A 15000-nucleotide genomic window follows, 5' to 3' on the forward strand; every position below is an offset into this window, starting at 1 on the left:
TACTTGTGTAATTTTAGAAGTTTGTTTTGAATAAACTGTCAACATGTCTTATTTATAAATATATAACTCGTGTTTATAGCTTTTAAATATTTAATATCAAATATGGAACCTTGTGTTGTATTTTAGTTTCTGTAAAATCTTTTATTACGTTTAAACGATGCGTTATAAAACAAACTAAATACTTTTTAAAGCAAATTATTTTGATTTTATTTTGAAAATCCATGAATTCATCGAAAGACAAAGTTGATCTTTGTGTTTCTTTACTTTCGAGTTGTAATAACGCATCATTTAAATGTATTTAAATAAATTAAGTTCAAATTAGTTCACTGGATGAATTATTGATCATAAATATTGTTGCAGATTAACCGTCGCTCTCAGACTACCTGAGGATCAAACGTTTCATCGTTTACAGATGAACGACGTTTTGAGGGAAAAGAAGTAATCAGAGAAAGTTCAAGTGTTGTTGGAAAATAATAATTAAAAAACAAAAAGAATCCCGTTCTCACGAAGGAGAGAAAGAAAACCCGTTACTGTGACGAAGCATTCAACTCAATCAAGTGATCATTTAGTCCGTTTCCATGGAGGCGGAGGAGGAGGAGGCGGCGCCCAGCTCTGCAGCGTCGTCGTCGTCCTTACAGGAAGTGATGTCGTTGGCGGGCTGAGTGGAGGAGGAGGCGGGGCTGCTGGTGGGGGGGGGCAAGCTGGGTGTTCTGATCCGGTCCTGTCGATGGTAGAACAGCACGTAGGCAGCGTTGGTCTGTGGGACGACGGAGAGAGTTTAGCTTCTACTGCAGGAGATGGAACCACGCTTTGCTCTTTAACGTTGCCTCCAGCTTCATATTCATGACAAAAACATTTCTGTTATGAATACTTGAAGTGACATCAGATTAAAGTAAATTGTGTCACTCACCACGATCTGGTCCTCTCTGGCGTACGTCACCTTACTGTCGTCAAAGTAGTACCACTGCCCGTTGTCCTTGTTCCACGCATAGCTGGTGTCTGCAGATACACACACACACACGGCCATGAGTACAAGGACATGAAAAGAGGACGTGACCTCATTGAGTCGTCATCACAGGGACCTACAGTGACCGTCTCTGAGCCCTCCGTAGTGATTGGACACGGCGATGAGGTCATAGCGGCTCGGAGGCTCCCCATTGGACAGACTCTTCCTCAGGAGGCAGCCGGAGAAGTCCAGGTCTCTGCAACATAACACACAACCTGTTATTATATTGTCTGACTGCTGTGTGTGTGTGTGTGTGTGTGCGTGTGTGTGTACCTGAGGGGGAAGTCCACGATGCTGTCCAGCTTCTCTCTGGTGAACTTGGTGTAGGAGAACCTCTTGAGGTGGATGATGAGAACCTCCGGTAGAGACCAGAGGTCCAACTTCTTAGTGGCCAGCTGGTGCTTCTTACACACCGGACAGTACCTGAAAACACACACGTCATTTACCCGTCTCATTTCTACCACGTAGAGGGAGTGTGAGTGTGTGAGTGTGTGTTACCATGGGTTCTCCTCCTCCAGTGTTTCCACAGTGGTGAACAGCTCGATACACTCCTGCAGCTGGACCGTGGTCTGCTGCTGAGGAACCTCCATACTGGTGTGTTTCACATACTTCTACAGAGCAGGAGGAAGGAGAGAGGAAGCAATGGTGAAGAAGGTGTTTCCTTCACGTTCTCTCTGCACGGAAGGTTCTGGGAAGTCTCCTACATCACTTTGGGAAGGTTTTGACATGATGTACACGCTGTACTGTGACTTTTATAACACGCTATACTATGACTTTTTATAACACGCTGTACTATGACTTTTTATAACACGCTATACTATGACTTCATATAACACGCTGTACTATGACTTTTTATAACACGCTATACTATGACTTTTTATAACACGCTGTACTATGACTTTTTATAACACGCTATACTATGACTTCATATAACACGCTGTACTATGACTTTTTATAACACGCTATACTATGACTTTTTATAACACGCTGTACTATGACTTTTTATAACACGCTGTACTATGACTTTATATAACACGCTGTACTATGACTTTTTATAACACGCTGTACTATGACTTTTTATAACACGCTATACTATGACTTCATATAACACGCTGTACTATGACTTTTTATAACACGCTATACTATGACTTTTTATAACACGCTATACTATGACTTTTTATAACACGCTGTACTATGACTTTTTATAACACGCTGTACTATGACTTTTTATAACACGCTGTACGATGACTTTTTATAACACGCTATACTATGACTTTTTATAACACGCTATACTATGACTTTTTATAACACGCTGTACTATGACTTTTTATAACACGCTGTACTGTGACTTTTTATAACACGCTGTACTATGACTTTTTATAACACGCTGTACTATGACTTTTTATAACACGCTATACTATGACTTTTTATAACACGCTATACTATGACTTTTTATAACACGCTGTACTATGACTTTTTATAACACGCTATACTATGACTTTTTATAACACGCTATACTATGACTTTTTATAACACGCTATACTATGACTTTTTATAACACGCTATACTATGACTTTTTATAACACGCTGTACTGTGACTTTTTATAACACGCTGTACTATGACTTTTTATAACACGCTGTACTATGACTTTTTATAACACGCTATACTATGACTTTTTATAACACGCTATACTATGACTTTTTATAACACGCTGTACTATGACTTTTTATAACACGCTGTACTATGACTTTTTATAACACGCTATACTATGACTTTTTATAACACGCTATACTATGACTTTTTATAACACGCTGTACTATGACTTTTTATAACACGCTATACTATGACTTCATATAACACGCTGTACTATGACTTTTTATAACACGCTATACTATGACTTTTTATAACACGCTGTACTGTGACTTTTTATAACACGCTATACTATGACTTTTTATAACACGCTATACTATGACTTTTTATAACACGCTGTACTATGACTTTTTATAACACGCTGTACTATGACTTTTTATAACACGCTGTACTATGACTTTTTATAACACGCTGTACTATGACTTTTTATAACACGCTATACTATGACTTTTTATAACACGCTATACTATGACTTTTTATAACACGCTATACTATGACTTTTTATAACACGCTATACTATGACTTTTTATAACACGCTGTACTATGACTTTTTATAACACGCTGTACTATGACTTTTTATAACACGCTGTACTATGACTTTTTATAACACGCTATACTATGACTTTTTATAACACGCTGTACTATGACTTTTTATAACACGCTGTACTATGACTTTTTATAACACGCTGTACTATGACTTTTTATAACACGCTATACTATGACTTTTTATAACACGCTGTACTGTGACTTTTTATAACACGCTGTACTGTGACTTTTTATAACACGCTGTACTATGACTTTTTATAACACGCTGTACTATGACTTTTTATAACACGCTATACTATGACTTTTTATAACACGCTGTACTATGACTTTTTATAACACGCTATACTATGACTTTTTATAACACGCTATACTATGACTTTTTATAACACGCTGTACTATGACTTTATATAACACGCTGTACTATGACTTTTTATAACACGCTGTACTATGACTTTTTATAACACGCTATACTATGACTTTTTATAACACGCTGTACTATGACTTTATATAACACGCTGTACTATGACTTTTTATAACACGCTGTACTATGACTTTATATAACACGCTGTACTATGACTTTTTATAACACGCTGTACTATGACTTTTTATAACACGCTGTACTATGACTTTTTATAACACGCTGTACTATGACTTTTTATAACACGCTGTACTATGACTTTTTATAACACGCTGTACTGTGACTTTTTATAACACGCTGTACTATGACTTTTTATAACACGCTATACTATGACTTTTTATAACACGCTATACTATGACTTTTTATAACACGCTATACTATGACTTTTTATAACACGCTGTACTATGACTTTTTATAACACGCTATACTATGACTTTTTATAACACGCTATACTATGACTTTTTATAACACGCTGTACTATGACTTTTTATAACACGCTATACTGTGACTTTTTATAACACGCTGTACTATGACTTTTTATAACACGCTGTACTATGACTTTTTATAACACGCTATACTATGACTTTTTATAACACGCTGTACTATGACTTTATATAACACGCTGTACTATGACTTTTTATAACACGCTGTACTATGACTTTTTATAACACGCTGTACTATGACTTTTTATAACACGCTGTACTATGACTTTTTATAACACGCTGTACTATGACTTTTTATAACACGCTATACTATGACTTTTTATAACACGCTATACTATGACTTTTTATAACACGCTGTACTATGACTTTTTATAACACGCTGTACTATGACTTTTTATAACACGCTGTACTATGACTTTTTATAACACGCTATACTATGACTTTTTATAACACGCTATACTATGACTTTATATAACACGCTATACTATGACTTTATATAACACGCTGTACTATGACTTTATATAACACGCTGTACTATGACTTTATATAACACGCTGTACTATGACTTTTTATAACACGCTGTACTATGACTTTATATAACACGCTGTACTATGACTTTTTATAACACGCTATACTATGACTTTTTATAACACGCTGTACTATGACTTTTTATAACACGCTGTACTATGACTTTTTATAACACGCTATACTATGACTTTTTATAACACGCTATACTATGACTTTTTATAACACGCTGTACTATGACTTTTTATAACACGCTGTACTATGACTTTTTATAACACGCTGTTGTTGGGCTCTGACCATGTGGCTTAAACATGTGCTGTGGACAAAGAAATCAGGCCTTCACTTTGTCAAGCAAAGGTCTCATCCTGATTTGTAGTTTGAGGAGAGCAAAGGGATTTCACACTCAGGTGTGAATTCCCCCCCCCCAAATAACCATGGTAACCGCGGCAATCTCATTGGCCGAGAGCCAAGAGACCCGAGGACCCCTGTGGTTCGGCCACTGTTCTATAAAACTCTCTGCTGCCCCCACCTCATAGCTTTCCCCCTTCGACCTCGGTTGAGTTAGGAGGCACACAACCGCTCTCTTCGCCCGGACCCCCCCCCCCCGTCCAGGCCACAGAGAATCCAGCTTTCCCCCTTCGACCTCGGTTGAGTTAGGAGGCACACAACCGCTCTCTTCGCCCGGACCCCCCCGTCCAGGCCACAGAAGAACCAGCTTTCCCCCCACGAGGGAGCCCCTCGAACCCTCATCAAACCCTGTCAGGTCACGAGCCATTTCGCTGGACGAAACGACAGTGTTCCACTTTGAGTACGGCTCCACCAGTCCGCGAGACGAACCCGCATCAGCGATCAGTGCTTTTTGTTTCTTTTTATTTTGTGCACAAACCGGCACAGAGGAGCCCGACGAAGCCTCGCTCCTCTCGTGACCGAGGATTCCCGGCAAGACGCGCAGACACGTCGTCTCATCCGAAGTTAACTGTTCTCCCTGCAGCGAGTACAGACCGGACCTGCGTTTGCTCCAGAGCCACGCTAACGGACCGAAGCCGCGCCAGCTCACCGCCGCGCGACACACAGCGCCCGCTGCAAAGCCGCGCCGACCCGCAAGCTCCCCCCTGTCCCCCTTCCCGACGAGGAAAACGGACAGCTTTGCCACAAACACTTCCACGTTGCAACGAAGCATCTACAAGTAAGGTTCTTGGCATTTGGGCATAGCTTAGCTTAAATTAACTTAAGTTTAATTCAGGCCATTCATGTATATGTTGATATTCCCGTGTTTTTGTGTGTTTAAGACTGTCGCGTGATATTGAGGTATTACGCAATCATTACGGAGCAGAGAAGCTCCGCTGTATTCGTGTATCAACTATGACTGTTTGCTTGGGATTTATTTGATTTCTTTTCATTGGTTTTACTACACTTCGTGTAGTATTCTCTGCTCATTAAATCAGCTCTGTGAGTGAAGTGTGGAATCTCGGCTATTGTACATAACTGCTGGCAGTTCTACCGACAACGGCACGTTATGTACGATACGCCAGACACCCCCATTATCACTACAACGCGGACAGCACGCAGAAGTCTGATCCATGAGCCCCCACCTTTTTCTCGTTCCTCCTTTCACGAAACACGCACATACACATAGCTCCTAGTTCTACTCCTGGGGAACCTCGTTCAAACGAGCGCCTCACATCACGTGCTGCCCAGGCATACGTGAGTACATACAGCAGCCTAACTGCCATTTTGTCCGGGTCCCTCGACTCCGCCATCTTTGTAGTTTTTAGCTGTAGTTCTTAAGGCCCCTCCCCTTTGGCCAGCGTCACTCGACGCCGCCATCTTTGTAGTCTTTAGCGTAGCTGTAAGACTCCCTCCTTTTCACCCACAGACCCACACACACACACACACACACAGACATACACTCTCATCCACTTTATTCATTCTTTAGTTTAGGCATATAAAATTGTATGATAACGTTTGTTGGTTGCAATATTAATTGATTTGATCATTTATTATTTTGATTCAATAAACTCTGTTATACTTTCAGGAGCAGTCGTCTGTGATTACTTGTGCATATGTATTTGATAAGACTGTATGTAGTAGCCGGTGCTCGAACTTAAAAACCTTCACTGTCACTGAATGTGTAGTCATACGCAGACTATTGACATTATGAGTGACTACTAATTATGAGACTTAGTTTTATCGTTTGGTTATTGGTCCCTGTTCGCAGGGTGGTGCCCCGTTTATATTAATAATCATTAATAATTGTTACATACATCAATAATTCTATTGATGTCAAGAATTCAGTTTCTTAAATGCTGATAACCCAAACACGCTCCTTTAGATCCCAACATAATGGTGCCCCGTGTGAGGCTACGTTATTCCAGTTTTGTTACAGTATATATGCACATTAATCCATAATTATTTTTGAATAATTAATTTTCCAAAAATATTTTTTTTCGAAAAATTATTTTTTTCCCTCTTTTGAATGATCCAAATTCCTGAAACTTATTTCCCAAAATAGGTAGGCTTTGATCTTCAAAATCTTGTCTTATTGTAATTAAATTTTTGATTTTAAATTTTGATTTTTAATCTTAATCTTTAATTCCCTTCTCGAAATTTTATTTCGTTTCCAGGTTTAATTATTTGTTTCATTTCTTAAAACTAACAGCCAGCTGTGTAGTAGATTTGATCGTTTTATTTGTAATACCTTGCTTGTTTTCTTAAATCCCTCCAAATAAGTTACACACAGCTGTCACAGGCCCAAAGTGCTAAACCACATTAGCATTTTCGCACCTCTGGCTGCAAAGCAGTAGTGATACCTCAGAGCAGCAACAGTAGAAACGTAAGTCACAGAGCTAGACATTTCACTGTGCGCCTGCATGAACCGTAACACTAACAGTAATAAACATCTAACAGTAGAAATCGTAAGTCACAGAACTAGACATTTCACTGAGAACCGTAAACACTAACAGTTTCCGTTCTAACACTAGGGAATTAACAACTACTGGGAGTCGTGCTCATTAGAGAGAATGAGCAACGAGAAATCCCCCATTCCTGGAGCTGTAGCTCCAGAAGACACCGCATTACGAGATGCGGTGGCTGATGTCCTTGGACTCACAGCAAAGGAAAGAGAGTACTTTGCAAAATACACTGCTGTCCTATGCGACGAGCAATTAGAGCAGCTGGTGGCTTATGTAAATAACCCAGCAGGTAACAGAGAGCGCCTGATTCAGGACGTAATCGGCGAAATACTGCTCATCTACCATCAGAAAATGCAGCTGCAAGCTGCCCGAACCCGGGCACAGAGCGACGAGCAGCAACGCGAGATCTGGACACTCCGAACAGAGGTTCAGGAGTTGTCACGTGACTATAGAGCCCTACAGTCAGAAAATAGTAGCCTGCGCAGTGACCTCAGAGAGGTCAACCTAGAACTCTCTAAAGCATCAGAGAGTGATGACAAACTGAAAGCGCTTCAAGGTGTTCCAGCAACCCCGGTAGGTACTGCTACCCCCTACCGAGCCTTTCAGCCCAGTCATTTCTTGGTCTCGGCTCCTTCATTCCCCGAGACCCGAACCACCTTGCATTTCTTGAAAGCGACATCCCCAACCAGGAGGAGAGAGGACCAACACCAGGTCCTAGTCGGCCCAGGTGGCTTCAAAACCACCTCAGGCCAACGCAATCCTCCACGCAGTTCACGCGCGCAACAAGAACTGACCCCATCCCCCTCAGGGAGGGAGGATGATAGTCGTTACCACCATCGCGAGTATGGAGACTCAGACGACTCGGACGGCCCAGGCCCCATCAACCTTGGAGGCCTGCGTACTCGACAGATTGAGTCTCTGGTAAAAGACGTAGAGCGCTTTAATCCCGATAATCACGACTCGAGCATCGATGACTACCTAAGGGAGATCGATCGCTGCCTCCTCGACCTATCGCGCCCCTCATCGCGCGAAAAGCTAAAGCTAGTGTGGAAAACCACTGCGCGAAGCGTTCACGCTTTCATTGAAACGCTCCAGCCGAGCATCCGCGACTGCTATTCATCCCTGTGTCACGCCCTTAGGGAGGAGTACTCCCTGTACACCGACCCAGCCTCTGCCACCCTCGGCGCCTTTGCCATTTCCCAGGAAAGGCTAGAGTCTCCGAGAGACTACTTCAGGCGCTTGAGATCTGCGTACTTCCAAGGACGTAACGCCCCAGGTCTAGAAGAAGACCATGCCTTCAAGTCGCTTTTCTTGCACAATCTCCACGACAACGTGAGATACGATGTTACTATGCACTGCAGAACGAGTAACCTCACCATGCCAGAGATTAGGAAATACGCGCAACTTGCATGGGAGACACGCGGACGGCCGACAAATCGGTACGAAGACACCGCCATAGTCTTAGGCATCCAACAGTCGAGCGACTCCGACCTAGCGTCGGAAGACGACGAGAGGACTTGGCCTAGCGAGCCCTGGTCACCCCCGAGGAACAAACGACCCTGGCGGTCGAAAGACCAACGGAACCAGGGGGGGTGAAAGACACCCTCAAGGGCAACCCATCAGGTAACGCTGACTCGCAGCCCACCTGACTAAGCCAAGTGACCTTTCCCCCTGCTGCCAAGTCGACGTGGTAGGGGGGGGGAAGAGAACTCAGCGCACTTTCGGAAACGACCACTCCCATTTCGCACCTCGTTCTTCAACCTTCTTGGGCGACCTTGTTTGCAAAGGCAATGCCCGTTATGTATATATCTATACATATTCTTCAGTCTTACTGGGGGGTCATAACACTCTTGCTCTACCCGACTCCGGGTCAGAAACGAGCCTCATGTGTTCCCCCACCTTTTCGCATACACCTCTAGGGTGCAACAACCTTAGAGGCCCTTCGAGCTCCCTAGCTCGTAAGATCTTTCGTCAACTAAGCCTTCTTCTCCTGCTCTGTCAGCATGAGCCACCTCCAGCTTGTTCAACGAAGCCACCGCCTTCTTTCAGCCGAGTCATCGCCCGGGCCTGTCAAGTCGCCAGTGCCGTAGGTAACTGAACTTGACCTGTGCGCCGGACCTGTCTCCATCTCTAATTAGGAGGGTGGGGGGAGGGAGATATCACCAGCCCGCCATGACACACTCCAGAGTGAAACTGTTCGCGACGTTTCCCTGAGTGCTGGCGGTAACGTGGGATATCTGCCCTCACCACTTGAACAGCGCGAGGGGGGTGGGATCTCTGACAACAGAAACTTAGAGAGATGCACTTCACAGGAAGTACACTCTAATCTCGCCAGTGCCGAAACCAACCGGCAGAATGGCAGCTTACTATTGACTACTGACGTTTAACTGCATGCTTCAACTCACCCTGTAGACATGCACTAACCGCGAACACATCCAACTTCAACCAGAACAGTTGCATGACCTGACAAACCATTGTGACTGTAAACTGATGCTCCACTCTCATAGAGAACCCTTTGCATGCTTTATAGACTCTACCAGAAGTAACCAAAGAGGACATAACCTCTGCCGTAGCAGTCAGATTTAATCCAGGACCTCATCCGAGAAGGCTCAGCTGTCAACAGCTGGAGCAGCGAAAGACCAGCCTAGCTAGTCACACTAGCCGTGCTAACGAAATCTGTAAATCTGCTACCACTACTGTTATGCAACCCTCACAGGTACCTCTGGCCTATAGTCTTGGCAACGCAACTCCAATATCGATAGATTCTAAAACTTAGACACAGGACTCGCTCTAAATCTACCGATTAGAGAGAGAGATAGACGCACATATCATGTACCAATAGATCCAGAAGCGACAGACTAACTGGATTCCCTCCTATTCATAACACCACGTAGCCAACCTACGACTGCTCCGCCGACGGACTCCAGTCCTGTCTAGGAGTTGAACCAGTAACCACTGTTTGCCCCTCACCTGCTTCTTGTCTTTCTATTCTTTCCTTCTCTCTCTTTTGTGTTTTGTTTTGTTTATTTGGGTTGTCACTTTCTTTGACACTATGCCGCAATGCTAGATTATCACCACATCATAATAGCGATTGAATTATTTGGGAATAATGTTTTGCTCACCTATGATTTGAATTGTGTATGATAGTAGATGTAGGTAGAAGTAGTTAAAGTCATCTGCCCAGATGCCACCTTAGTCATCTGCCCAGATGCCAATGAACTCTGAACTTGAACACCATGAACTTGACCACTATGAACCTTGAACTCTATGAACAATGAACACTGCCTGTTTTAACCACTGCTTTTGGTCTCAGGAACACTTGGACTGTCTCACCTCTTCAGGTTTCCCCACCACATGGATGCACATGCCAGCCCTTGGTTTGCTCTAAAGACCGAAGCCAACACCTCGCTCTTCAGAACAAAGGGGGGATGTTGGGCTCTGACCATGTGGCTTAAACATGTGCTGTGGACAAAGAAATCAGGCCTTCACTTTGTCAAGCAAAGGTCTCATCCTGATTTGTAGTTTGAGGAGAGCAAAGGGATTTCACACTCAGGTGTGAATTCCCCCCCCCAAATAACCATGGTAACCGCGGCAATCTCATTGGCCGAGAGCCAAGAGACCCGAGGACCCCTGTGGTTCGGCCACTGTTCTATAAAACTCTCTGCTGCCCCCACCTCATAGCTTTCCCCCTTCGACCTCGGTTGAGTTAGGAGGCACACAACCGCTCTCTTCGCCCGGACCCCCCCCCCCCCGTCCAGGCCACAGAGAATCCAGCTTTCCCCCTTCGACCTCGGTTGAGTTAGGAGGCACACAACCGCTCTCTTCGCCCGGACCCCCCCGTCCAGGCCACAGAAGAACCAGCTTTCCCCCCACGAGGGAGCCCCTCGAACCCTCATCAAACCCTGTCAGGTCACGAGCCATTTCGCTGGACGAAACGACAGTGTTCCACTTTGAGTACGGCTCCACCAGTCCGCGAGACGAACCCGCATCAGCGATCAGTGCTTTTTGTTTCTTTTTATTTTGTGCACAAACCGGCACAGAGGAGCCCGACGAAGCCTCGCTCCTCTCGTGACCGAGGATTCCCGGCAAGACGCGCAGACACGTCGTCTCATCCGAAGTTAACTGTTCTCCCTGCAGCGAGTACAGACCGGACCTGCGTTTGCTCCAGAGCCACGCTAACGGACCGAAGCCGCGCCAGCTCACCGCCGCGCGACACACAGCGCCCGCTGCAAAGCCGCGCCGACCCGCAAGCTCCCCCCTGTCCCCCTTCCCGACGAGGAAAACGGACAGCTTTGCCACAAACACTTCCACGTTGCAACGAAGCATCTACAAGTAAGGTTCTTGGCATTTGGGCATAGCTTAGCTTAAATTAACTTAAGTTTAATTCAGGCCATTCATGTATATGTTGATATTCCCGTGTTTTTGTGTGTTTAAGACTGTCGCGTGATATTGAGGTATTACGCAATCATTACGGAGCAGAGAAGCTCCGCTGTATTCGTGTATCAACTATGACTGTTTGCTTGGGATTTATTTGATTTCTTTTCATTGGTTTTACTACACTTCGTGTAGTATTCTCTGCTCATTAAATCAGCTCTGTGAGTGAAGTGTGGAATCTCGGCTATTGTACATAACTGCTGGCAGTTCTACCGACAACGGCACGTTATGTACGATACGCCAGACACCCCCATTATCACTACAACGCGGACAGCACGCAGAAGTCTGATCCATGAGCCCCCACCTTTTTCTCGTTCCTCCTTTCACGAAACACGCACATACACATAGCTCCTAGTTCTACTCCTGGGGAACCTCGTTCAAACGAGCGCCTCACATCACGTGCTGCCCAGGCATACGTGAGTACATACAGCAGCCTAACTGCCATTTTGTCCGGGTCCCTCGACTCCGCCATCTTTGTAGTTTTTAGCTGTAGTTCTTAAGGCCCCTCCCCTTTGGCCAGCGTCACTCGACGCCGCCATCTTTGTAGTCTTTAGCGTAGCTGTAAGACTCCCTCCTTTTCACCCACAGACCCACACACACACACACACACACAGACATACACTCTCATCCACTTTATTCATTCTTTAGTTTAGGCATATAAAATTGTATGATAACGTTTGTTGGTTGCAATATTAATTGATTTGATCATTTATTATTTTGATTCAATAAACTCTGTTATACTTTCAGGAGCAGTCGTCTGTGATTACTTGTGCATATGTATTTGATAAGACTGTATGTAGTAGCCGGTGCTCGAACTTAAAAACCTTCACTGTCACTGAATGTGTAGTCATACGCAGACTATTGACATTATGAGTGACTACTAATTATGAGACTTAGTTTTATCGTTTGGTTATTGGTCCCTGTTCGCAGGGTGGTGCCCCGTTTATATTAATAATCATTAATAATTGTTACATACATCAATAATTCTATTGATGTCAAGAATTCAGTTTCTTAAATGCTGATAACCCAAACACGCTCCTTTAGATCCCAACACTGTACTATGACTTTTTATAACACGCTGTACTATGACTTTTTATAACACGCTATACTATGACTTTTTATAACACGCTGTACTATGACTTTTTATAACACGCTGTACTATGACTTTTTATAACACGCTATACTATGACTTTTTATAACACGCTGTACTATGACTTTTTATAACACGCTATACTATGACTTTTTATAACACGCTGTACTATGACTTTTTATAACACGCTGTACTATGACTTTTTATAACACGCTGTACTATGACTTTTTATAACACGCTATACTATGACTTTTTATAACACGCTGTACTATGACTTTATAACACGCTGTACTATGACTTTTTATAACACGCTGTACTATGACTTTTTATAACACGCTATACTATGACTTTTTATAACACGCTGTACTATGACTTTTTATAACACGCTATACTATGACTTTTTATAACACGCTATACTATGACTTTTTATAACACGCTATACTATGACTTTTTATAACACGCTGTACTGTGACTTTTTATAACACGCTGTACTGTGACTTTTTATAACACGCTGTACTGTGACTTTTTATAACACGCTGTACTATGACTTTTTATAACACGCTGTACTGTGACTTTTTATAACACGCTATACTATGACTTTTTATAACACGCTATACTATGACTTTTTATAACACGCTATACTATGACTTTTTATAACACGCTATACTATGACTTTTTATAACACGCTATACTATGACTTTTTATAACACGCTATACTATGACTTTTTATAACACGCTATACTATGACTTTTTATAACACGCTGTACTATGACTTTTTATAACACGCTGTACTATGACTTTTTATAACACGCTGTACTATGACTTTATATAACACGCTGTACTATGACTTTTTATAACACGCTATACTATGACTTTTTATAACACGCTGTACTATGACTTTTTATAACACGCTATACTATGACTTTTTATAACACGCTGTACTATGACTTTTTATAACACGCTGTACTATGACTTTTTATAACACGCTGTACTATGACTTTTTATAACACGCTATACTATGACTTTTTATAACACGCTATACTATGACTTTTTATAACACGCTGTACTATGACTTTTTATAACACGCTGTACTATGACTTTTTATAACACGCTGTACTATGACTTTTTATAACACGCTATACTATGACTTTTTATAACACGCTATACTATGACTTTTTATAACACGCTATACTATGACTTTTTATAACACGCTGTACTATGACTTTTTATAACACGCTGTACTATGACTTTTTATAACACGCTGTACTATGACTTTTTATAACACGCTGTACTATGACTTTTTATAACACGCTATACTATGACTTTTTATAACACGCTGTACTATGACTTTTTATAACACGCTGTACTGTGACTTTTTATAACACGCTGTACTATGACTTTTTATAACACGCTATACTATGACTTTTTATAACACGCTGTACTATGACTTTTTATAACACGCTGTACTATGACTTTTTATAACACGCTATACTATGACTTTTTATAACACGCTGTACTATGACTTTTTATAACACGCTATACTATGACTTTTTATAACACGCTGTACTATGACTTTTTATAACACGCTGTACTATGACTTTTTATAACACGCTATACTATGACTTTTTATAACACGCTATACTATGACTTTTTATAACACGCTGTACTATGACTTTTTATAACACGCTGTACTATGACTTTTTATAACACGCTATACTATGACTTTTTATAACACGCTGTACTATGACTTTTTATAACACGCTGTACTATGACTTTTTATAACACGCTGTACTGTGACTTTTTATAACACGCTGTACTATGACTTTTTATAACACGCTGTACTATGACTTTTTATAACACGCTGTACTGTGACTTTTTATAACACGCTATACTATGACTTCATATAACACGCTGTACCGTGACTTTTTATAACACGCTGTACTATGACTTTTTATAACACGCTATACTATGACTT

General features: G+C 42.1%; 1 protein-coding gene across 1 annotated transcript in view; it reads right to left on the reverse strand.

Annotated features, from left to right (window-relative positions):
- usp11 (ubiquitin specific peptidase 11) overlaps nucleotides 1-15000 on the reverse strand; it is a 33663-nt gene that overhangs the window by 531 nt on the left and 18132 nt on the right. The window contains exons 17-21 of the mRNA XM_079274409.1: nucleotides 1505-1617; nucleotides 1280-1429; nucleotides 1087-1202; nucleotides 911-999; nucleotides 1-757 (exon numbers count right to left, since the gene is read on the reverse strand). The exon at nucleotides 1-757 is cut by the window's left edge and continues 531 nt beyond it. Coding sequence (XP_079130535.1) covers nucleotides 566-757; nucleotides 911-999; nucleotides 1087-1202; nucleotides 1280-1429; nucleotides 1505-1617 — 660 coding nt within the window. The 3' untranslated portion in view covers nucleotides 1-565. The remainder of the gene's footprint in view (nucleotides 758-910; nucleotides 1000-1086; nucleotides 1203-1279; nucleotides 1430-1504; nucleotides 1618-15000) is intronic.

The sequence above is a fragment of the Melanostigma gelatinosum genome (genome assembly GCF_949748355.1).
Source record: "Melanostigma gelatinosum genome assembly, chromosome: 8".
NCBI classification, from domain to species: Eukaryota; Metazoa; Chordata; class Actinopteri; order Perciformes; family Zoarcidae; genus Melanostigma; species Melanostigma gelatinosum.